Source organism: Typopeltis vanoorti, chromosome 8 (genome assembly GCF_054136105.1).
Source record: "Typopeltis vanoorti isolate ZY-2024b chromosome 8, IOZ_Tvanoo_1.0, whole genome shotgun sequence".
NCBI lineage: Eukaryota > Metazoa > Arthropoda > Arachnida > Uropygi > Thelyphonidae > Typopeltis > Typopeltis vanoorti.
The window spans coordinates 67,917,325-67,942,487 of record NC_143556.1 but is presented as its reverse complement, the minus strand read 5'-3'; the positions used below and the strand labels follow the sequence as shown (position 1 = coordinate 67,942,487).

The following is a 25,163-nucleotide window of genomic DNA, read 5'->3' as shown; positions in this document are numbered from 1 at the left end:
ACTGATGAGCCACTTCCTTGCCATTCTACTTTGGAGTGTTAATGGAGAAGAAATACATTCCTCACATAATACATTAAAAGTGGTTTTAAATTTTTTTCGTTTATTATTTTTCAACATTTACCAAGTATGTGCCAAGTATTCTTTTATAAATTAAGAGATATCTATAATGTAATAATGAGGGATACGTATTGAAGCCAATTTTAATTAACAGAGGAGGGAGAATAAAGATGACACAAGTGTGATGTTTAGATGTAATTTTGCTTCTTTCTTTTTCTTGACTAATCATAACTAGTATATATATATATATATATATATATATATATATTGTAAGCTACAGTTTTTCAGTATTATATATATAATTATACATTTACCTTTTATCGATACGGAATTTATAATTTCATTACTTTAGTCATCCTGATTAAAATTTGTTTATAGTTTGATGGGAAGTATGAATGTAAGCCACCATTTCCGTTCTGAGTGCTTTCTTGATGTTAATACCATTATAGCAGGATATAAGGTAACTACATTTTATTTTATTGTAATAGCAATTCTTTGTTTTCATTATCAGTATTTAAGCTTTATGCTTTCAAAATGTTTTAAAATTATTATGAAAATAACAGTTATTGTTCTACGTTGCTAACATAGCACTATCCATGACTATGAATAACTTGAAAATGAAAGCTAGTGTTAATCATGATGTAAAAATGAACAAAATTAATATGGAGTGAAAAAGTATATTTTTGTAGTTAAAAAAGTAGTAAATTCAAAGTTGTTGCAGGTAGTACTATTTTTTTTTTTTGCATAATTATATAATTATATACTTTATATATAATTATATAATTCATTACTTTAGTCATCCTGATTAAAATTTGTTTATAGTTTGATGGGAAGCATGAATGTAAGCCACCATTTCCCTTCTGAGTGCTGATTGCCAGCCTGGCTGGCCGAGTGGTTAGCGTAAGTGTTCTCCAGCCAAAAGGCTGCAGGCTGTGGAAAAACTAGTGGTGGTGGTCAGCAGTAGATGACGTTGGTGTAGGTGTGTTGCGGTTAGTTATAGTTGGTGGATTGAGCTGTTGAGCAGGTGCCCTTCCTTGATGAGTCTATGGACTCCCTGGAGGTGTCAAATAATAATAATAATGATTTTGTTTATAACTACTTAAGCCTGATTCCTCTTTATTTTTCACTCCCTTTCTCTAACATCTTTTTATATATACGCAGGCTGTTCAATAAGTTATAAGACTATATTTATACAGAAAACAGAGTACCTTTAATCGTCATCATTTACATGGTCTTTTTCGAAGTAACTACCGTGAGATGAGACGCGATGCATTTGTCCCAACGTTGTGTCCACTTCTTAAACACACGTGAAAGTCCGTTTTTTGAGAGTTTTTGAAAACTGCCTCCGCAGCTTTTACATGTGCCTTGTTGCTTTCGAAATGGCTGCCTCTTAGTGGTTTCTTGAGCTGAGGAAACAGCCAGAAATCGCACGGTGCGAGATCAGGACTGTATGGAGGGTGTGGTAGGATATCTATGTTGTTCTTCTGCAAAACGTCCACTACACCACCAGCAATATATGGCCTTGCATTATCGTGGTGCAATAAGAAGCCATTCTTCAGCAATGGATGCTTCCTTTTGACGTGCTGTACCATTGTCCGTAAACCATCCGCATAGTATGGTACAGTATTCCCGGGTGTTCTACAGCGTGTTGGTAAACAATGCCTTCATAGTCAAAAAAACATTATGGTCATAACTTTACCAGCCGATTTTACAGTTTTTGCTTTCTTGGGGGTAGGCGAAGGCGGATGCTTCCATTCACTGCTTTGTTGTTTCGTTGTAGGGTCATAGTGATACAACCAAGCTTCATCTGCTGTAATGATGCATTTTAAGAAGTTATTACCTTCTTGTTCCAGTCGTTCTTTCCATTCTGTGCACACGTCCACTCGATGCTGCATTTGCTCTGGTGTCAAGAGTTTGGGAATCCATCGGGTGCAAACACGTTTCAGTCCCAAATGTTCAGCCATGATTGAGTGAACACTTCCCACAGAAATATTCAGGACAACATGCAGCTGGCATACTGTAATTCTGCGATCCTCCTTGATGATAATCACTGCTGTGTTGATCATTGTCTCTGTGATGGACGTTGAAGGTCTTCTCTCATGTTCAAGATCTTCCACAATTTGCCTTCCTTCCTTAAAAACACTTGCCCTCGACATTGCTTCATCGTGGAAAGCTTTGCGTATCATGTTAAAAGTGTCCGATGCCGATTTTTGCAAATGCACACAAAATTTAATCGCATGATGCTTCCATTTCGATGACTGGTTGCAGCTCGTAGGCGTGCCAAAACAAGCTTGCATTTAGTCACATGACACTCTGGCACATCAGCCCATATACGCCATCTATCAACCTCTTTTGTTAATACAGACAGCAACATTTCTTTATTCCACAGAAATTAATATTGTGATGAGTGGTTTCGCGACAGTAAAATTAGTCTTATTACTTATTGAACAGCCCTCGTATATATATATATATATTAGGGTTACCAAGTAATTTTATAAGCTTGGTTATTTAATTATATATATATATATAATGTGTGTTCTTGTGTGTTTTGAACTAGACACAAACACATATACAGGGTGATCAAAATTAAAATATCCCTGTTTAAGGCTTTGTGGTGTGCCATCCAGTGATCTAAATGCTTGCTGCAAAACTTTGCAGGATCATGTAGGGCATCATGCAAAAGCGATATCTGAGATGAAATAAAAGGTAGTTCCAAAATTCGTCACCAAGAGGCATTGTAAACACTTAATGCATGGAATTTGCATATCACAAAATGCAGCAAGAGCCTTGAGGGTTAAAAAGATGGAACAGGAGTTTTCTCTTCATCCTGGTTGTTAATGCCATCCACACTAATGGCACTAATCTTACACTGTCATGCTTTGCTCATGAAGCTGTACTACCTAAACAATTGCGATGCTGTTGCTGCGCTCCATGAATTTTGTCGCCTGTTCACTATCTCCATGTGCTCTACTACAAATGATTAGTGGTTATGAAGAAATGAGATCGTTGGGAGTTAGACTTGGCAGTGGTCACAACCAATCAGTTCACAACAAGGGAATGAAGTTGCAACTACAATTGTGGAGCAAGCAATGAATAACAGCATTGGTTCCTGCAGTGCATGTGCTGTATCAAGACACAGGGATGTGCCTTATGCAAAATTCTATGGAAGATTTTGCATTTCAACCCATTCAAGATAATTCTGATGCAGGAGTTGTGCCCACAGAACTTTGAAATTCAATTGATATTCACTTTAACATTCCTTGCTCAAGTGGATTTGGATGCTGCATGGCCATGGATGATTTTGTAGGGAGATGAAGCTCAGTTTCACCTGAACGGAACTGTGAATAACTCCTATTGCCAGGTATGGGCTATGCAAAACCTGCACACAGTCCCACAAATTCCTTTACATTCACCCAAAGTCTGGTGCAGGTTTACAGCTTTGTTTATCATTGCACCATTCTTCTTTGAGGACATTCACCAGTTGGATCCTGTGCCCTGCTCAAATACTGCTGAGAGGTATCACAATGTGATAAACAATTTTGTTGTGCTGCAGCTACAGCACTACCCGTGCATAGATTCAGTCATTTTCATGCAGGATGGAGTCCTTTTGCACATCTGTCAATCCATACAGGAGGTTCTACAAGAACATTTTATGGAAGTCAGAGTGATCAGCCATGCGTTTCCCGGTGCATGGCCACCTGATTCACCTGATCTGATCCCTTGTGACCTCTGGCTCTAGGGATTTCTCGAAGACAAGGTTTATCGGATCATCCTGGTAACTTATAGCACTGAATGACCACTTAACTTAGCATGTGTGCAATATTAGTCCTGACCAGCGGCGTTCTGCCATTGAAAACACTGTACAAAGGATGCAGTTTATGCCATACCGGGAAGGGCAGCATAATGAACAGTAGCTCATGAATGCATAATGGAAGTGAACAAAAATGTGTTATTTTTACTTGTGTTGTTTTTCTCCTTCTTACACACCCACCCACACACACATACACACACACAGAAAAATTACTACATCTACATCATACAGCCATCCCTTGTCGTGAAATTTTGAACTACTTTTTTTTTCTCAGATATCGCTTCCGAATGATGCAGAATGTATTCCTACAAAGTTTCATAGCATTTTGATCACTAGGTGGCACTCCACAAGGATTTAAACAGAGATACTTTAATTTTAATCACTCTGTATGTGTCTGGTGCAAAGTCAGACATAGTCTACAGATCTGGTGGTTCAGCTGAACCACCAGATCTGTATCCAAATGTTGATTGTAGAAGAGAAATTTCATGAATGAAGGAGAATTTATTCAGCTGTTCAAAAACATGTTTCTCAAGCAGCATGTGCAAGAATGAACTCAAGGTCAGTGGTATATTTGATTATAACATCAGAAGGGTTTTCATTTAAGAATGGGAATGCTTTTTTCTTTCTTTTTTTTCCCCTTGTATAGTGAGGCCTGTGGAATATCCATACCTATGTAATCACATGTGTACCACCACAGTAAAAATTAAATTTATTATGCAGATATTTCATTTTATGTATCATAAGACAAAATTACAAACAGCGAACAATATAAGGAATTTGAATAAAGAAAAAAGTAGAGCTCATGCATTTTCAGAGATATAAGAACTCTGATATGAAAAGTGAAAGCTGGTTTATTACTGTAGAATTTTCACCTAAGTATCATAGGCATTGTTTATAAGTAGCAACGAGTTTATATTTTTTCATAATTTTTTCCACCCTTTCAGAGATGCCTTATATATATAAAAAGGAGTCCCGTGGGCTTCTTCTTGTCTGGGTTGCTGTTGTTAAATCTTGAATGAAGGAGAAATTTATTGTTCTAAATTCATGCAGATTTAACTAGTATCAAAACTCTCGGAGAAATACTTGTATATTGGTAAAGGTGAAATTGATTGTAAAATAACAATAAAATCCATGAAAAAAAAAAAATTCTTATGTATTATAATATTAAGTGTCTTTGTGAATACAACAGAGGTTGAAAATAGGTGAAAAAATGTTAGTATGCCAAAGTTTAGATCAAAGTTACAGAAGAGATAAGCAGATTAAAAACATGTCCGGAAGCAGTCATGTACACAAAGTCTAACAGGCATGCGGGAGTTTCCCATGGACACCCAAAGAGGAGCGATGCAGAAGAATTAGGTGCCAGGTAAAAACAATGATGTAGTGGGGAGAACATCACAGCAGTGAATATATAGAGCTTGGAAATGCCAACTTGGGGCTTTTTTTTTTAATCTTGTTCTTGTTGTTCCCGGAGAAGGAAGTTTGAGTGCAGTCGAGAAGGACGATGTCCATAGGCAGCTATGCGGTCAGACAGAGATCCAGCGTGAGCATCGGCCTCGGCACAGCGGTATAATCAGCATAGACTGAGATGATATGCGGAACCACGTGGACCGATCCCTGCAGACCAGCTTTGCCTACATCGAAGGAAGTGAATCGTGAATGTATTCGCTAGCCAGTCCTTTCAGAAAGCAGTAAACTGGAGGAAGAAACATCGAGCCGTAAGAATATAACAGATGATTGAAAGAGAAAGCCAAAGTGATCCTAATGCCCCGGTAATATAAGAACTTTTTAAATCCTTTGTATATACAGGAATGTTAGATTGTAACGAAGACAGGAACTGACATGTTATTGGACTTTCGAAGTGTAATAGGACTTTAGTATCTGATCCACATATAGAATGTTATAGCTCTGTATAGGAGGACTTGCAAAGTGTTGTGATTGAATATATCGTTTTGTTATAGTCAGATAGTTCCTGAGACCAATATTTGGTAAATGATTACCTAAGAATGTTAAGTAAATTAGAAGGAATTCATAATGTGTTTAGTATTAGATATTGATTCATGTTGAGAAAGATTGAGAATGCCCAGGTTACACCTGCAAGATTGAATTAGTTTAGTGAAGTAATTATCAGTAATTGTACCGCATTTTTTAATGAATAAATCCTTTCTTGTCAACCTAATAGCTTGCCTGATCTGTGTTCTCAATGCATCACTCATAAAGTAGAACCTGTGCGAATCAAAAATTTTGGGGATAGCCACGACTGCAGTAAAAATGAGACACATAAGTTTTGGTGAAATTTGGGAATAGAAATTGTATGAATATTGAATATTGTGCCATTCTGAGTGTTTTCTCCCAGACGACAAAGCTTCTCTAGTCTAATAATTTTGGATGGTGCATGCATTAACAAATAAATTTTTCCAAAATTAGAAACAGGTTTAATACCAGAATTATAACAAAGGGATTGCCTCTAGCCTGAAGCAGTATCTTTGTTAACAGTGCGGTGCACCATCATTCAATGCGTTTGTAGTGGCCAGCAGATAGAGAAATACTAAGATTTGTATGAGTAAGGAATTAATGAGACTTGTGAGAGAATTAAGAGTGACAAATGAGTAAGTAAGGTAGATAGGTAAGGGTATATATCAAATTAACATAATTTTACATTGGCACAGCCGGTAGAATAATTAAAGATTTAATTGGAGATTTAGTAAGATCCGATATAGGTAAATATAACAAAAATTTTAAAATTATCAAAATCAACATAACGTAACACTGTATAGGAGAGTCATTAATTATTTTTGTTATTCTTGGATTATAGCCATTTAGTGAGGCTGTTTTCTTTGATAATTTCCTGTTCTTGTGTTCCCTTCATACTAGGGATTTTATGATGCCAATTTTTTGAGATGCATGGTGGGGTGATGTATTGTGGATATATAATGACTTGTAAAAGTTGGTTTTCGGTAGGCAGAAGTAGAAATGGATCCATCTTCCTTACATTTGATGATTCTTTTCCTAGTGTGAACTTAATGTAGGGTCTTGATTTTTTGTAGAAATGAGTGGAGTTCTGTTTCTGTGTAACTCTAAACTGCAAAGACATCATCAATGTACCACAGCTAAATTGTTGGTTTGGGTCAGGAGAGAAGAGTCTTTCTTCTAGGTGTTCACGATAAAAGTTCGCTAGGTTAGGTGATGGACTGAGCCCATTGCAGTTCCTTCCTCTTGTTTATATATTTTATCTTTCCCCATGAAGTAACCAGATGTAATTGTAAATTTGAAGTCCACTATGTCTGATGGAGATTTTTGGGATAGAAATTCTATTGTCTATTTGTGAGGGATATTTGTGAAGAGAGAGACAATGTCAAAGCTTATCTACATGTCGGAACTTACTGCCATTTTTAATGTTTTTTATCCTTGCAAGAAATTCTATGGAATTTTTTAACAAAGAAGCCAGAGAGAGATGCTGAGAAGGTTAAACAGAAATTTTGAGATTTTTTACATGGAAAGAATCCACAATGGGTCTAAGTGGACAGTTGCTTTTATTTAACTTTGGTGAGCCATATATTCTAGGGATCTTGCATGGTATGTTCTGAGTCTTTTTGATGGTTTCTTGATCTACAGATGTTTTTATTATCCAATAACTTGAGTTATGTGAGTTGGCTTTTGGTAGGATCTGTATTAAGCTGGGAGTATGTATTGTGATCATGAAGAAGTAATTTAATTTTTTGATCATATGATTTGGCATCTAAGACTAGTGGTATTCCCCTGTCAGCTCTGGTGATAACTATGTTATTTCATTTTTTAATGACTTCAGGGCTTTTAATTCTTAATTTTAATTATTAATATATCAAAACATGCAGGCACTAAAATATTTTGAAAAAAAGTATCATAAATCTCAACAAGAAATACTTAACCTTACTAGAATGATCACAAAATGATCGTTGTTAACTTAAGTCATCTTCTAACTGAAGATGAACTCAATGTACCAGCACAGGGCCATAAGTTCACAATTTTGTCCAGAGGAATTCCCTATTTAGATTTCATGCATAACATTCAAAAAAATAAAATAAAAATAAATAAATAAATAAATAAATAAAATCATCAGTCATCTGCTTAGTAATGAAACTAATAGACTACACTTTGAAATAGCCAAGGTGATCTATGATGTACAACTATTGGAACTGAATATCCTGAATTTCCACTTCTGACTACTGAAAACCAACTTTTTCATATCATTATATCCACAATACATCAGCCCACCATCCATCTCAAAAATAGGGCATCATAAAATCCCTAGTATCAAGAGCACATAAGATTTGTTCTTCTGAAGAATCTCTAAAACAAGAACTGGATTTTATCAAAGAAACAGAAAGAAAGCCTTACTAAATTACTATAAAATGAGAATAACTCAAAAAAATAGTTATTGACTCTCCTATACAGTAAGCCAGAATAGAAGAAGCTCACAGGTCTCCTATACCATATATTGAAGACCTCCCTGAACAGGTGGAAAAAATTATGAAAAAAATTCAAACTTGTTTCTGCCTGTAAACCCATCAACCAAATTCATAACCTACCATTTTCAAAAGACAAACTCTCACTACTGATGCTACCTGGCATGTTTGTTATTGGCAACTTGTCTTACTATGGACAAAGAGGAAAGTCCGTCAATAAACATATCTCTGAACATCAGGACTGCATCCGGTTTATCAAACCTCGCAAATTTTGCCTGGAACAACATGGAATTGAAAACACTAGTAGCCACAGGATCTAAGTGGAAAACACCAAGCTGCTGCATAGATCCATATATAAACATGAACATTTATATAAACACTGCTGGAGCCTACTTCATTGACCTAACCTCAATCATTATGTGAGTACCTTACTATTCCAGAAGTAGGAGATTGTTGTCCACAACTATATTAAATAAATTTTTAATCTCTTATATTTTATTTTTAACTAATCTATTTTAATTTATTTTCAGCCCAATAGTTTTAACCCATGAACACTCAGCTGTATACATAGAGGGATTCCAATTTGACACGTGTGCTTTACTGTTTCTTTATGGAAATTCCTTATTGTTCTTCACTGTTTGTATTGATGATGTCTTAAGATAAGTAAGATGAAATATCTGTGTAATAAATTTTGTTTTGACTAAGTGACAGCGACAGCAATCATGCTTCACTATCTTGATTAATAGCTGATTATATCATCATCATCATCATCAACATCAAATTCCTGACATGTACCCTCAAGGGGTGTACAGGATATGATAGTAATACATGAAAAATTTACATCATTACTAACTTCCTATCTACACTTTTCCTCAAAATCAGTCTATTACTTGTCAGCACTCCAATATTATCATTATCATATCTTATATTTCTGTTGCTAAGGCACATTGAACCATATCAATCCACCTATATCTTGGTCTTCCTCTGGGTCGTTTTCCTGCCAATCTGGCCAAGAACACTTGTTTTGCTAATCTTTCCTCACCCATTCTGTTTAAGTGACCATTCCACCTGAGATTAGCTCTGCTAACGCACTCCTGGATACCGACAATGTCAAGTTCTTTCCTAATATCCTCATTTTTAATATGATATTGCCATTTATGCCATCTGTTCACACCTCTAATCTTTCTCAGGACTCTCATATCTGTGGTCTCTAGTCTTTGGTCAAGTGTTTTACTTCTGACCCAGCTCTCAGATCCATAAGTTAAAACTGGTTTGAAACACTGTCTTGTATACAGCTAATTTAGTGTTCCGACTAATTTCTTTCTTTCTTATTCCATATGAATTTATTCAGTTGACTTCCTACCATACCAGCTTTGTTGATTCTGTTGTCTATTTCCATATTTAATTTACCATCTTCAATAAAAATCGTGCCTAAGTAGCTGAAATGTTTTACTTGTTCCACAGGTTCCCCGTTCATAACACAGTTGACATTTTCAACAATTCTACCTATTTTCATTATCTTTGTATTTTTAATGCTGACCTTCATACCATATCTATTACAACAGTTATTCAATTTAGTCAGGGAATCTTACAAACTTGTAGCAGATTTATTTAGAAGTACAACATCGTCTGCATAAAGCAAAGAGCTGACATTAACATCTCCAATTCTGATATCATGTTTAATATCACTTTCCTTCATAATGTGATCCATATAGTAATGAATAACAAAGGGGATAATGTACATCCTTGTCTCACACCAGATTTAACATTAAACCATCTTCCTGTATATCCTTCAATTCTAACTGCCAACTTACAACTGAAATACAGACTAAGTATTGCTTGATATAATGCCTCATTGACACCATATAACTGTAGCGTATTGAATAGCTTCTCTCTTGGCACCCTGTCATATACCTTTTCCAGATCGACAAAACTTAAATACAGATCTTTGTTATATTCCCATGCTTTCTCGACTGTTTGTCATAAAATGAAGATCTGATCCTTACAGCCTCTATTTGGCCTGAATCCAGCTTGTTCTTCACCAAGCTTTTCTTCCACAATTCTTCTCAGCCGTTTCTCAAGTATGCTTGCATAGATCTTGCCAGGAACACTCAGTAAGGAAATACCTCTGTAATTCTCACATTCAGTTTTATTTCCCTTTTTATATATGGGCACTATTAGAGCTATACTCCAATCATCAGGAATTCGTCCCTCTGTCCAGGCTTTCTGAATTATGCAGTGCGGCCACTGTAAGACTTTTACAGTGGCCGCACTGCATACTTCAGCATTTCTGGTCGAATATCATCTAGACCTGCTGCCTTTTCACATTTCAAGCCTTTGATGGCTTTTTCTACTTCAAGGATATGTATTCCTGACTGTATGCCTGTTGAGCGTTTTTTACCACTGTGCTATCACTGCTCGTTTCATTTAGCAATTTTTCGAAGTAATTACTCCATATTTCAAGGATATCTTTTTTTCCTGTTTTCATGTCACCTTTATCATCCCTAACTCCCTTTAGAGCATTTCCTCAATTTCTAAGCTTCTTCAACAACCTACAGAATATCTTACCACCTTCTTGATATTTATTTTCTATGTTCTTGCCAAAGTCCTCCCATGACTTTTGTTTAGCTAGTTTTACACAGTGTTTAGCTTTCTTACATTTGTCTCTGTATTCTTTAAGAGCACAAGCTGACTTATTTGCCAGGAACTTTTGATATGCTTTCTTCTTTTCCTTCACTGCCTCTTTAACTTCCTGTGTTCACCATGGAGTCCTGATTTTTCTATCCTTGCAGACAATCTCATCACATGCTGCTCTGGCTGAATCAATCAGGGTTTTCTTCCAAGCTTGCCACTGAATCTCCAAGGTTTGGTTGCTGTTCTCAAACTCTTTCATTTTTTTCTTCAATAATCTTTGTGTATGTTAGTCTACAGTTGACATCTGAGAGCAGCTCAACTTTTATTCGTTTTAAAACTTTCTTACATGTTATTCTTTTCAATATGAAACTCAATTTTATCCTGCTGAAGACTAAACAGTGATCACTTCCAATTTCAAATCCTCTGTACACTCTGGTGTCCTGCACCAGGGAGAAAACATCATTATCAACAATAACACAATCAGTGAGACTTTTCTTATTCCTTGCCTCTTCTCTCCATCTGAATTTGTGCACATTTTTATGTTGGAACATGGTGTTAGTAATAGTCAATGTCGTGAGCAGAAAATCCAACAGATATTTGCCATTATTATTAGCTTTGCTCTTTTCTCCAAATTTTCCAAAATATTTTTGTATGTCTGACAATCATTTCCTACTCTGCTATTCAGATCCCCAACAAGGACCAACTTTTCCTTTTTCATTGTGTCAGTTGCTTTTTCTAAAGCATCAAAAAATTCCTCCACTTGTACCTTTGTAGAACCTTCTGTGGCACCATATTCACAAATAAGTCTCATTGTCCAGTTCCCAATTCTCATATTTGCCCACATCACTCTACTTGAGACTGCCTGCCATTCAAGAAGATTAGCCTCATATTTAGTGTTGAATACTATGGCTACTCCTTCTTTTCCTTGATTGTCATTGCCTGAATATAACATTTTGTATTTATTGCTCAGAAAAATCTCACCAGTTTTTGTCCTTTTTGTTTCAGTCTCCCCCTATTATGTCGATCTGGTACTTATCTAATTCCTCAGCTAGCTCCATTTCTTTGCCATTCAGGCTTCTCATGTTGATAGTACCAATCTTTAACTCTGGTGACTCTTTCTTTTAAGGTTATACGGTGATCAGCATTCATATTTATGAATTTAGGGACACAAAACACGTCTACTGATGTTGAGTTGGGGTGTGTTTTCAGATTTGTTCCAGTAGCTGGCTTTTCACTGTTCGCTCTGGTTCCCTGGTGAAAACAACGGGGGCCTTGTTTAACCGGGCATTGCCCCAGCCGGCATGAAATTTTGTCATTTTGTACCATCATTTTTTATTTTGGTTTAACCAATAAAAATATAATTTGTTCGTCTAAATCCCAAATTACCAGCCCATCTGCATTCATTCAGTATCCAGGTAGATACCCAACAAGGTGCACCATGAGAAGGTGAGGATTGGACATTAGGTCAGAAGCCCTGTTCGGTTCTCCGCATTCCTTTAAAGGCTCTGTGGAGGTCTCTTCTCAGTTATACAGCTTTGACCCTTAAGCACCCCTTAGCTGATTATATGGATGTTCCAATTGGGATAGGTTGCATGCTGAACTACAAAGCTGGAAGTTATGACAAACTCAGGAGAATACTATCTTCAGTCTAATGATATCAGTTACTGAATGACAAGGAGCTCAGTAACGTATGAGAAGCTGTGCAAAAATGCTTAAATGAGGTGTATTTGTTGAAAGTTTTTTGCAACAAATACTTGGTAACTCGTATATTCCACTTGGTATACACGAGTTGCCCAGTTGTGAAGTTACTTCACATGCAAACTTTGTTTGCTTATTATTATTATTTGACACCTCCAGGGAGTCCAAAGACTCATCAAGGGAGAGTGTGCCAACAGCATATGCATGGATAAAAGATTAAACCAAGAATATAATTCCTTGTCATCTTTAATTTATAGTATAACCAAGTGGAAAAACTTCCAACATGTATCTCTAACCACAGTATTTTGGTAATAAGGTGTGACACCTTTTTGTCTACTTGTATATGAAAATATGAACTTCTGCATTACTTCAACCTCGGTATCACTTCTGGGTCTGGCTCCCACTGATAAGACCTCAATAAAGGTCAAAACCAGTCTGGGTAGTGATCCTTCACATAATGCTTAGCATTATACTTGTCCACAAGGATATATGCTTTGCATTATGGGCTTTGCATTATTAATCACATCACTTGCATTAATATATATATTAAGGCAAGTGATGTGATTAATTAGCCTCTATATATGAGTTACCCAGTCATGAAGTTACTTCATGTGCCAACTTTGTTTGCTTACATTTGGATAAAGGATTAAACCAAGAATAGCATTTCTTGCCATCTTTAATTTATTGAGTCAGTATTTGAAAGTGAAATGATGTGCAACCTTATTAAGTAACAGATCCATATGATAATATGGAAGGAATTTCATGGCTTGCACTTTATGTCCAGGCCAGAGTTAAACGATCTTTTGGCATGAGAGAGTATAGACCTACAACGAGTCCTTTGACGCCATGAAGATCAGATGTTAATAATAATTAGGAATGACTGCTTCTTTAAACAAATTAACTGGTAAACTTAATGTTTTGCATATCTTTTAGGGTTTTATAATCAGCTTTTTTTTCCTAGTTATTCCTCTGTTCTGTAGCAATTCACCACTTGAGTAGTGCAGCAGTAGATATTTTTTGATGTTGGTGTCATGTATGAGAAGTGGATGATCCTATAAGTACATCAGTGCCATAATGTAGGATACAGATGAAGGTTGGGAAAGAAGTTTATTGACATTTTTCTTCGAGTTGTAGTTGTTTGGGAATACTTCAGAAGGAAGGCTGTTCCAGAGGACAGCTGGATGGAAGAAGAGAAGAATTGAAAGGATGCTGGGCAGCTACTGCTCTTGTATTAACAGGTCCAACAGAAAGTGTAGAAATGATGGTTGCCAGTTCATTGGAGTAGTAGAGAAAAAGCAAGTTCAGGGCGTTAACAGGCCCAACAGAAAGTGAAGAAATGATGGTTGCCCATTCAGTGAAGTAGTGGCCTTGAAAGGATTTGTAGTTAGTGACCACGAAATGTGAATGCTAGTCTTTGTAGCATTAATCTAAACTTGCTGGTTCTAATTTTACATAGTCTTAAATGGATCAGAATATCAGTGGCTTGAAAATTTTATGTTGAAGTTTTTTTAAAAAGAACAAAACATCATTTACTGCAGCATACATGATATTTTTCTACACAGGCCTTTCTAAATACTCATAAAAATGTTACACTCTCCTTTGCACTCTCTCCCCTATATCAGAATCACAATGGAAACCAGGAGACCAGAACTGTGCTCAATAGTCCAAGTGAGGTCTTATCAAGGCCTTGTAAAGAGGCAAAAATGACATCCTTATCTTTACATGTGAACATTTGTTTCAGCATTGCAATTATCTTTTGAGTTGTATTTGCAATCTTTGTTAAATGACCCCTGAACTTTTACTTCCTATCTACTAACACCCCAAGATCACTAGCCTGATCTGTTTTTTCTAGCATAATCCCAGCAATATATAATCACTCCAAAGTGAATAACTTTACATTTACTGACATCCATTTTCCCATGTCCACAATTCCAGCCTATTCAAATCATTTTGCAAGTACTGCATATCAGCAGCATTCCTGATTACTATCTCTATCTCTGTATCATCAGAAAATAGCTGTGTGTCCCTTGTCAAATCCTTCCCAATATCATTAATGTACAGATTGAATAACAGTGGACCAAGCACTGATCCTTGTGGTACACCATTGATTATTTATTTATTAAAATTCATACTGAGAGTGCAGTATTATGCATACAAATCATACTAGGCCGAAGCCTTTACAAGAGATCACCTGATTCCAGCACAAAGCATCCTAACGGTCATACGCTGATGGTAGCACCAAGCACACACCAGTGTGCCCTTCAGAGCATGCAGAGACAGAATTTTAAAGTTTCCATATGACAGTCCTAATAAAGAGAGATCTTTATAACTAGCGTAACACCAAAACCAGCAAAAATAAATAGTAGTACTGGTGAAGTGTGGTGTTGCCCCAAACTCCTCTTGTATTAGCCTTACAAGATCTTGGTTCTGCATGTAGTATTGCACCTTATTAAGATGGCTAGAGATGAGTGGGTGCCCAGTACCCACTACCTGGGCATCAATAATCCATACTTTTTTTCTTTCTTTATTATCAAATCTGGTTTCCTTATGCCTACTTCTGTACGTAAGTGAGGTTCTACCATGGTCTTCCAACCTTTATTTCTTAAATGGTTATTTAATATGGAGACTACAGCATCATGCCTCTGTATACCGATTCCATGTGTTCTAAAACAACACTAATAAATGTGAGATAGATTTTCACTATAACGGCAGCCAGCCCTACAGTTAATGTCATCTCTACCCCAGAGAGCTGTACGGGCCCTCGTGGGCAGGGCATTAATTCTAGTCCTAATAAGGTCTACATACCCTCATCCTGATAGTAATCTGGTACTATGCCTAATCCACTGATGTTGAGGGTGGGGCACCTTGTAAGATTCACAAAGAGAAGTACCATCAGCAGTGCCATGAAATAGAGATGCTCATCTCTCATGCTCTGCGGATGCTGTCACTATCTGGGAGCTGTGATGCTGAGTCCAACCCCTAGTGCATCTGCAATCTTCTTGAATAATAGAACTATGGAAAGCCTCCCTGCAGATGGGCAAGGAAGAAGCTTCACGCTTTGCTAACCATGTGTCTGCAAGATTTGTTAAATCTTGCAGACTCACATCCCCTGTATACCACTTTTTGATATCTGTCAGTTAGCCATCCTCTTATCCATGCCAGTAGTTTATAATCCAAACCCATATTCTTCAATTTATGCAACAGTCTTCCATGCTGTATTCTGTGAAAAGCCTTAGCAAAATGCAAAAGTATCATGGTGCATCCTAACTACATTTTTACCAGTATATGAAAAAATGTTCATGACTACAGCCAGATGTGGACAGAAATTTATTGCCAGCATACTAATAAATTATATTACAAAAATGTGTTATAAATTTCATACAAATTCAATTACATTTTTGGCAAAAGTTACAAATTTTCAAAGCATGTACTTAAGGAATTAATGTACAGTACTTACAGAAAACTATGCAGAGAGACATTTCAGTATGGAATATGTCCACTCTGAACTGTGATGAAGCTCTCACAACATGGTACCATGCTTAGCACCAAGTGATTCAGGAGTTCTTGAGGCAAACTGGCCCACTCCTCCTTCAGATCAAGGATAAGGCCTTGTTTGTTTTCTGGAGGGGAATTTCAAGCAGCTATTGTGTCCCAAACATGTTCTTTGGGGTTGAGATCTGGGAGCATGCTGGCCACTCGATTTGATTAATTACCTTGATCTCTGGAAGTATCTCCATTGTCGTGTATGATGTGGTGTGGCATTGTCACACCATAAAAATGAATTCTTCACCTACAGCACCATGCAACAGTTGAACATAACATTGAAGAACTCAGTTGCAATATTGTTCACCATTCATAGTGCCTTTTTCCAGCTTGTAGCTCAGTGCATCCATTAAGCATAATGCCCTCTCACACCATGACTCCAGCAATACTATATTTATCCCTTTTAAGAACATTCTCATGATAGTAAGTGTTACCACTTTCATGGCAATCAAGTGTCACTGTTGGATCCTACTTGTTCTTAATCTATACTTTGGATCCGACATGATCACAATTACGATGTTCTTAACCTAAAAAAATAGTTGCTAGTTGATTTCGAATACAAATATAGAGAAAATTTATATTTATAGACTGCGCCACTCTCTATCTGAATTAATTCAAGAATTGAAGATAAATCAACCCTCAACTATTTCTCCTTAATATATATATTGGCCGAGTATATTTGACTTATTTAATTTACCCGCATTGGTTCGAATATTTTATGAATGGTGCAGTAAAAGAGATTCAGGCAAAATACAACTTTAGATAAACAAAAACAAACATTTAATTTAGAATCACAAATCATACACATAAGTTCAAAATCATTAATTAAAATATTACAAACGCTTTGGCTCTTCTGATAATACAGTCATACAAACTCAGGCATTGGTCAGTTATCTGAAATACAGTCTTCACACAGTTCACTTAACACTTAATAAAGCTTACTGTCATAAAATTCCTTAGTGATCATTCACATTAACATCTCATAGTTTTTTTTTTTAGTTTCAAATACAATTTATTGGTGGCAATACTTTTTCACAAGCTTACACTTTTAAATCTACGCTTTAGCTAACCTCCGCAACAGTTACTGTTAGTATAGGGATATTCTAGGAAGAAACGCACTCATATCTCTGCATAGGAATATTAATGGTTGGAATATTCTTACCGACAATTTTCCTTCTTCATATGCTTATGTGCAAACACTTTTTGTAACTGTATACACTTTAATCAATTAACGGCACTCATTTAAAAAAAAAATCTTCTTAGAAATAACTGGATTAATTTACGGTCACAATACACACAATCAAACGTTGTTGCATAGATCAAACCGCTTGCATTACATTTGACATCACTTAACTAATTCAGTGTTCTACCAACAACTCTTGTACTAAGGTAACACACAATAATTCCTTAACTTGAAGTTTAATATGCACAGTTGTTCGTTCCTCCGGCATTCAATTAATTCCTTAGGCACTATAATTCTAAACACAATCAATTTTACGGCCTCTACTATCCTCTAGTAACTTCGTGTTTTACTTCAAGGTTCCGTATGTCCTTGAAAGGTCGGCGCTGAAATTAAATCTGAACTCAAGTAATCGCTAGTCTATCCGTATCACTTAGCTATCTTCCATAGCTTTATTTGTTATTCCGAAACTTATAAGCTAACCGCTTCTCGACTAGTAGACTTTATTTAGCTGCTTGAGTGACTTGCCGACTCGCTATTATCGCACTGTGATTTTCGAATGCCAAATGCTCCGATTCCAACCTAATGCCAATCCCTCTCTAATAAATCTCTAATGCTCTAATTAATTAATAATTCCAGCGTTCGTCGCTTATATATCAGTTTTTCCCCCTAAATTGTGCACGTCATTTCTTTCTAAAACTCTTTTCAATAAACCTCACGTGGTGTTCCAAAACGTGCTCGCTCACTTACATACGTTTCCATGACAACAAAACAAAATATAATAAAATTGAGCTGTTGCATAACGTTAAACTTTCACAAACAGGAATAAATAAAGAATATTTATATTTCAATTAATGCGTAGTTAATTTATCAGATACAAATTCCTATAATATTGACATAACAATAAATAAAATAACTTATTAATATTTAATACAGTCTTTTCATTATTCATACATATATCTTTGATTAAATAATTAAATATTAGACAAAATTAAGGTAGTTATATGAATATTAAATTTTAAAATAAGTTGTTTACATTAAATAATATTTACAATTGTAGCCTTTGTGATGGAAGATCATGTTGGATTCTGAAGCAAATAATAATTACTTTAATCTCTACATAATCAGAATCCAACATCACCTCCAGTCGAAGAAAAGACTAAAATGACCCTCATCTGTAAAAAGCTCATTACCCCATTGTTGTCTTGTCCAATTTTTATGGATACAACACCACTGAAAATGTGCTCTACAATGACTGTGGATAAAGAGACCCAGACTACAGGCTTCCAGGTGTAATACACTTACTTGTTATGAATTAAAGATGCCAAGAAATTAAATTCTTGGTTTAATTCTTTATCCAAGTGTAAACAAACAAAATTTGTGCCTGAGCTATTTTCAGGACTAGGCAATTCGTATAAAGAAGCTAATGACTTCATGTCACTTGCCTTAATATCCCATAATGCCGCAGACTTGTAGCCATAGTTTGTATAGGTATCTGCATACCTGTTTGAATGGACCTAGCTTGTGACCTCTCATTGTGATTCAATTACGTTTTGCTGTTATAACCAAAAATCTGTCTTCATGCTCCATGGTAGAGCGACAGCAATCTCTCAGCAAACATCTGGAATATGTTCCACTGGTTAGAAATGCTGCCCAGAGCTTGGATGCAATGCTATGTTAGGTTCCAAATTCTCTGGCAATATCAGTAATTCTGCAACCTTCTTCAAGCTTTCCAATAATTCCTTCCTGCATGAAAAAATTATTGGAAAGCTTGATGATGTCTTTGAGATATTACAAGACATCCAAGTTTGCAACTTTATTCCTTAACGGAAAAAACTTCCTTCAAACACAATTCGCTTAGTGCAGCCTTTTGCCTGTTTAGTGCTACTGCATGACTTCTTTGCGCATGATTTGAAAATCTGAATGTGTACCCAGTTTCTACTCAAAATTGTTAGTTATACAAATTGCCACAAGCTGATTATCTGAATTTGCTGTTGTAATCTTCAGAAATAGTATTTGTCCTTAGGTTATTGTATACTAGTATATGTGATATAATGTGGCCATTAGAATGATCTTGTAAAACAATGCCAGCTATCTGGAACTATAAAAATAGTTTTATAGCTCTAGCTGTAAAAATATACATTATGAACCTGTTTTTGCATTTATATAATAATTAACAACAAAATTGGAATTTTTTGTTTGTTTGTTTTCTGTTGTGCCAGTGATAAGCTTTTTGAATGACGAAGCCAAGAAGAATTGCTGAAGAGAAAATTCAAGCTGGATTCAGACCAAACAATTTGTTTAAGATCAGACATGGACACATTAAGACAAATAATTGAGAAATCGTGAAATTAAAATAAGAATCTGTATTTTAGTTTTTAGATCTGGATAAGGTGCCAAGAGAAAAGCTCTTCAGAACTATGGTGTAATTATATATAGTGTAGTTATATATATAGTGTAATTGTCAGTTGTTAGAACTGAAGGAAGAACAAGAAGATAGTCTGGTATAAAAAAAGAGTGCATCCTATTTCTAGTACTAATTTAATTATCTTCATGGACTACGTTATGAAGAAAGTGACAGATATTAAAGTAGGATCAGCTTCATAAAGTATTATTATTCTCATTATTTATACAGGTTCTCCATGCATTCAAAAGCCTCATTGCAGGAGACCCACACTATCCATTACCACAATACTTATCGTACAGCTCTTTAAACTTATCCACTATTAGGCCGCTCACAATCGCCTCTGTCAATCCATTCCATGCCAAACAAATAGGTGAGTAAATTTTTTTTGTAGATTTAAATGGTATTTCTTTAGAACTAGTCACACTAAACAGCTCCAAATACTGCCATAGTCCTTTTCTAAAGCTTCACTTTTGAGGTAATTTCCCATGGAGTATTCTGTCAAATGCCTTTGCAAAGTCCAGCAGTATCACAATACAGCCATTTCCTTTATGCAGTTTCACTGTTGTCTTATTATAAAAATTAATAAATTACTGAGGCAGGACCTCTCTTTTACAAAGCCATGCTGCCCCTTTTTGAGTATCATGTTCCTGTCCACCCATTCCTAAATTTTACTTTTAACCAACTTTTCAAATACATTAGCCTCCTTTGCTACTTCTGTCTTTGAGCCACTTTTATGTAATGCAACTATCTTAATCCCTTTTTTCACTCCCTTGGAATCTTGCCATATCTTAGACTTAGATTAAGCAACTTTGTCAGAGGCACTGCCAGTTTGCTTGCATATTCTCATAACACCTGAGTTGACATATGGTCTAGGCCCACTGCTGTATTCACATTGATATTTTTCAATATACTAACTCCAATTCATCTACCTTAATTCTCACCTCAGTTTCTGTCAAGTCAGTAACTGCAAAGTTGCTGATGACGTATACCCTTATAAAGTGATCACTTAGTAACTGAACTATTTTTTTCTCTTTCTGTCACTTTCCTACCATCAGCAATGAGTAAAGTTATCTTTCCTTAATCATTCTTTCTCTTATTTGCTACATAAAAAAACTTTTGGATTTACTTTGGCCTGCTTAGCTAATTTTCTCTGAAAAATCTGATTCATCCTTCTTCCCATACTCTCTACCCTTCTTGCTTTTGCTTTATATTGTTCATGAGCATGCTGATCACCTTTTTGTTTATATTTCTTCCACAATGCTTTCTTTTTTTGCAGTTCCTGCTTTTATATTGCTACTCATTCACTTAATGAGTAGCACCATCAGTATGATACGAATTATGTAATCCCCCTTCATCCCAAAGTGCATTATCTTACATTTCACAACATTAAACTGACTACCATTGTCCTTTGCACCTAAAAAAAAATCTAGTTGAAGTCTTCAGTACTCATTAACTAAATTGAATAATTGCTATAAAGTTTAGTATTAAAATCAGCAATAAAAAAAAATCAAAACTATGAAATTAGGACTATTGAAACATCACCTCCATCTTCAGCAGAGAATCTATAGAACAAAGTTTTGGTGATGATGGTAAATTAAATTTGGAAGAAGAAGGTAATAGAATAAACAAAATTGGTATGGTGGTGGTGAACCAGATGAATCAAAGAGATTAGCCAAAACACTAATAGTATGCAAGATGGTATATTCAAACCACCACTGTGTTGGGGGGGGGGAGTAATTGAAGACCAGAAAATGCAGATATGAGAGGGTTTGAGAAAAATTAGTGGACAAACAGATGCTATCAGTAACAGTCCTACTAGAAATGATAATAGAAAGAATCTTGCCATTTTTAGCATTCAAACATACGAGCAGAACTCATTTAAGAAATGATAAATACTAATTCTAATAGAATAATAAAATAAAAATACACAAAGAATCAGACTTGAATTCCAACAATAAATGGAATTTTTGTTCAACCTACCAGCTAATAATTTTTTATTTCTTTTTAAGGACTGCTTCTTTGACTTCTTGTATCTGCCACAAACTTCTTATTGATATGGAAGATAGATCCATCCACATTTTATAGCCGAATATCGAAAAAACTTACACTTCAAAAATTATCAGAGGGTTTTATGAGAATATAACCTTCGGCTCAGAGTTACCTTCGTGTGCATTGCTTAAAAGTCATTTTCATAAGCTCTCTTATAAATTTTGAAACTTTTAAATGTCTATTTGTATTTGGCTATAAAATATGAATGAATATAAATAATAATATTTTTTGGTTTACCGATCAAGTGTTGATCAATTTTATTAACTGAATCAACTAGTTTTGCCACACTTATCTGTTGGCATCTTCAGGGCACTTTCATATAGGTTTAAACAATCTCACAATTATGCGTAACTGCAACCTGACAAGAATAACTGTAAAAAACTGACTAGAATAATTACAAATAAAATAGTATCGAACTTGAGTGAAACACGTATCGCGTGTACAAGATCAGCTAGCTGTTGCTGAGGAACTTTCTGTAGTTTGTATTAAAGTTCATTTCTTCCATTTTTACGGTTCTGATTAGGGTTTTCCATATCTCTGGGAGTATTAGGCCTTGATTTCTGTTAAGGTTGACAGTAGAACGGGCGACTGTGGCTGCCTCTAAATAAATTCTTGAATGATAATCTTCCTCTATGTAAGGGGAACAGCTTTTGTCCCACTCGATGACATGGTTAGTTGTAGAGAAATGAGACGATAGGCCAGAAATGTCCTGTCTGTTGTTTTTGACATAGCCAATGTGCTCCTTTTGCCTGATTTCGAGGCTTCTCGAAGTCTGTCCGATGTAACTAGAGCCACATGAGCATGGAATATTATAAACTCCAGCATATTTGTAGAAAGGATGGTTGTCTTTTGGAGATCTTAGTAGTTTACTAATAGATTCTATTGGTTTGAATGTTACTCTTATTTTATGTTGTTTGAGGAGATTGGCGAGCTTGTTGGAGATGCCACTTACAAACGGAATTGCAATCGTTTTTATATATTGAATATCTTCTTGTTCTCTTTGTGGTGGTTCAGAGAAAAGGATTTTATTGACTAGTCTTCTTGGATATCCGTTCAAGTACAAATTGTTGGAAATAAATTTTAACTCATCTTGAAGGGTCTTGTTGTCCGTTGTGATGCGAATCGCTCTTTTCTTTAACATGTGTACAATGCTGAGTTTATGTGAGATGTGGTGGGAGGAGTTGAAATGTAGGTAGCGACCTGTATTGGTCGGTTTTCTGTACACCAATAGATTTATACTGCCGTCAATTTGTTTTTTGATTAAGATGTCTAAAAACGGTAGTTGTTTTTCTCTTTCAAGTTCCAGAGTGAATTTAATAGAATGATGAAAGGCATTGATCTTTTTGAGGAAATCATATATGTCATCTTTGTTATTGTTCCATACGATGAAGATATCGTCCACATATGAATGAATATCTTCCATTTCAATATCTTACTTATGCCGAATTGAAGCTTATGGACTCTATACTTGAGTATTTGATTATGCACCTATTAACTTGCTGACATAAGATCATTATGGTAATGACCAGAGGGTTCTTTTCTCTTAGGCTTCTGCATGGGTTTGGCTTCCACTAAGGTGGTTTTCCATTGAAGTCCCCCTCCCTCCACTTCATTCCATTGGATGCTTGACTAGCATCCACTGAAGGATGTCAATCAGAGCAACATGCTCTGATTGACATCCTTCAGTGGATGCTTGCTTAGAGAGATGAAGTTCTTGCTGGTTGCCTGTGGTGACTCTTGTTTGGCTTGGGATGTGGTTTTTGCCTGTCATGTAATTGAGCTGAGTCTAAACAGGTGTCTAGTAGAATCCTCAGAGTTTAATAGAGTGATCAAGAGTAATTGAATGAGAGACTGATTCTTTCTGATCACTCATTGTGGTTAGAAGAATCACCAAGTTTTAGGAAGGCCAATTTCTGAACTTGTACAGTTCTTCCTGGTCTCTGATGACAACCTACAGTTTAAAATAACTGTCAGGCCAGTGAAACCTAATCAAAACTCTAATAAAAGATAAGTAAAAGTAGTGTAAACCAAAGCAACTCCAACGCCAAAGGTTATATTTTCATAAGCACTCTGGTAAATTTCCGAACCTAAATTTCTTTCTAATATTTGGCTATAAAATATGAATGGATCCAAAAGGTCATCTACTTCATTATCTTACTTAAACCAAATTGAAGCCTTTTAGCTCTATTCTTTAGTACTTTAATATGAATCTTTTATTTTTCTCTTTGCACAAAACTATTTCACCGCATACTTTCATGGCTGAGTAGGTCAGTCTTCATCTTCAAATTTTGTCGCTCTGTAACTTAGGGTTTTTTCCCTAAGAGTATATGTATAGTATATGTATGTATATGTAAATGGTGCTAATGTAGATGATTGGTAGTAGAGGTTCAGTGTAGTGGTGGAGATGGAGAGTTGTACAGTAGGCGTCCTCCTGCGATGAGTCTTCGGACTCTTTGGAGGTGTCAGGAATAATAATAATAATAATATTTTTGTATACAATTTACATCCAAGAGTTGTCAGACTTTTGATTCTTTTTGAAACATATTACCCCTTTTTTTGTGGGGGGGATGCTTATTTTTATCCTTTTCCACACTAGATGGAGGATGTCACTTCTTTTACTGATTCTCTTTACATCAGCTCAGTTATTTTTGTGTAGGAATGCAGTGTTAGTAATGACTAGTCCATGTCCTGAGGAGAAATTTAGCAGGTGGTTGTCATTATTATTAGCCCTATCCTTTTCTTCACATTTTTCCCTAGAAAATGTGAAGAAAATGCTGTCCTGTCTGATGATCCAAAAAATTCTGCCACTTTTTTCTTATTCAAATTTCTCATTCTGAAAATTGTCTGCATCACTCTACATGAAATTAATTCCTATTCAGAAGATTATCATCCTACTTATTGTTGAATGCTCTGGGTGAAGGAGGAGTAGTTACTCCTCCTTCACCCAGATCCCTAGTGCCTGAGTAGCTCATCTTATACATGGTATTTATAATAGTTCCATAGTAAGGTATGCGCTTTTAGAAAATATGAAACAAAATGTAGGAAAGAATTCTAAGTTATGTGTATAAGTATTAAAAAAATAATAGAAAGATTTTGCAAAAAATATTGAAGGTGAATATGAGGTGGAAAAATGATTTGAAGGCTGTTATTAGAAATGGAGGGAAAAGAATTAAGCATCATATAAAAAAAATGTAGAGCTATTCTGGAGATCTGGAGTAATTACTTTGAAAAATTATTAAAAGAGGTAACATGTGATAGAATGCTAGTACAAAACTTAGAGAATAAATGTATTTGCTCTCAATATTTTATACCAGGAAAAAGCCTGAAATATGAAATGGTAAC

General features: G+C 35.7%; 1 protein-coding gene across 5 annotated transcripts in view; it reads left to right on the top strand.

The window, feature by feature from the left end:
• LOC150104071 (F-box only protein 3-like) overlaps positions 1–25,163 on the top strand; it is a 345,412-nt gene that overhangs the window by 93,826 nt on the left and 226,423 nt on the right. For all 5 annotated transcript variants that reach the window (XM_090396738.1, XM_090396742.1, XM_090396741.1 and 2 more), the window contains one exon: positions 436–517. In XM_090396738.1, the coding sequence (XP_090252864.1) occupies positions 436–517 (82 nt within the window). The remainder of the gene's footprint in view (positions 1–435; positions 518–25,163) is intronic.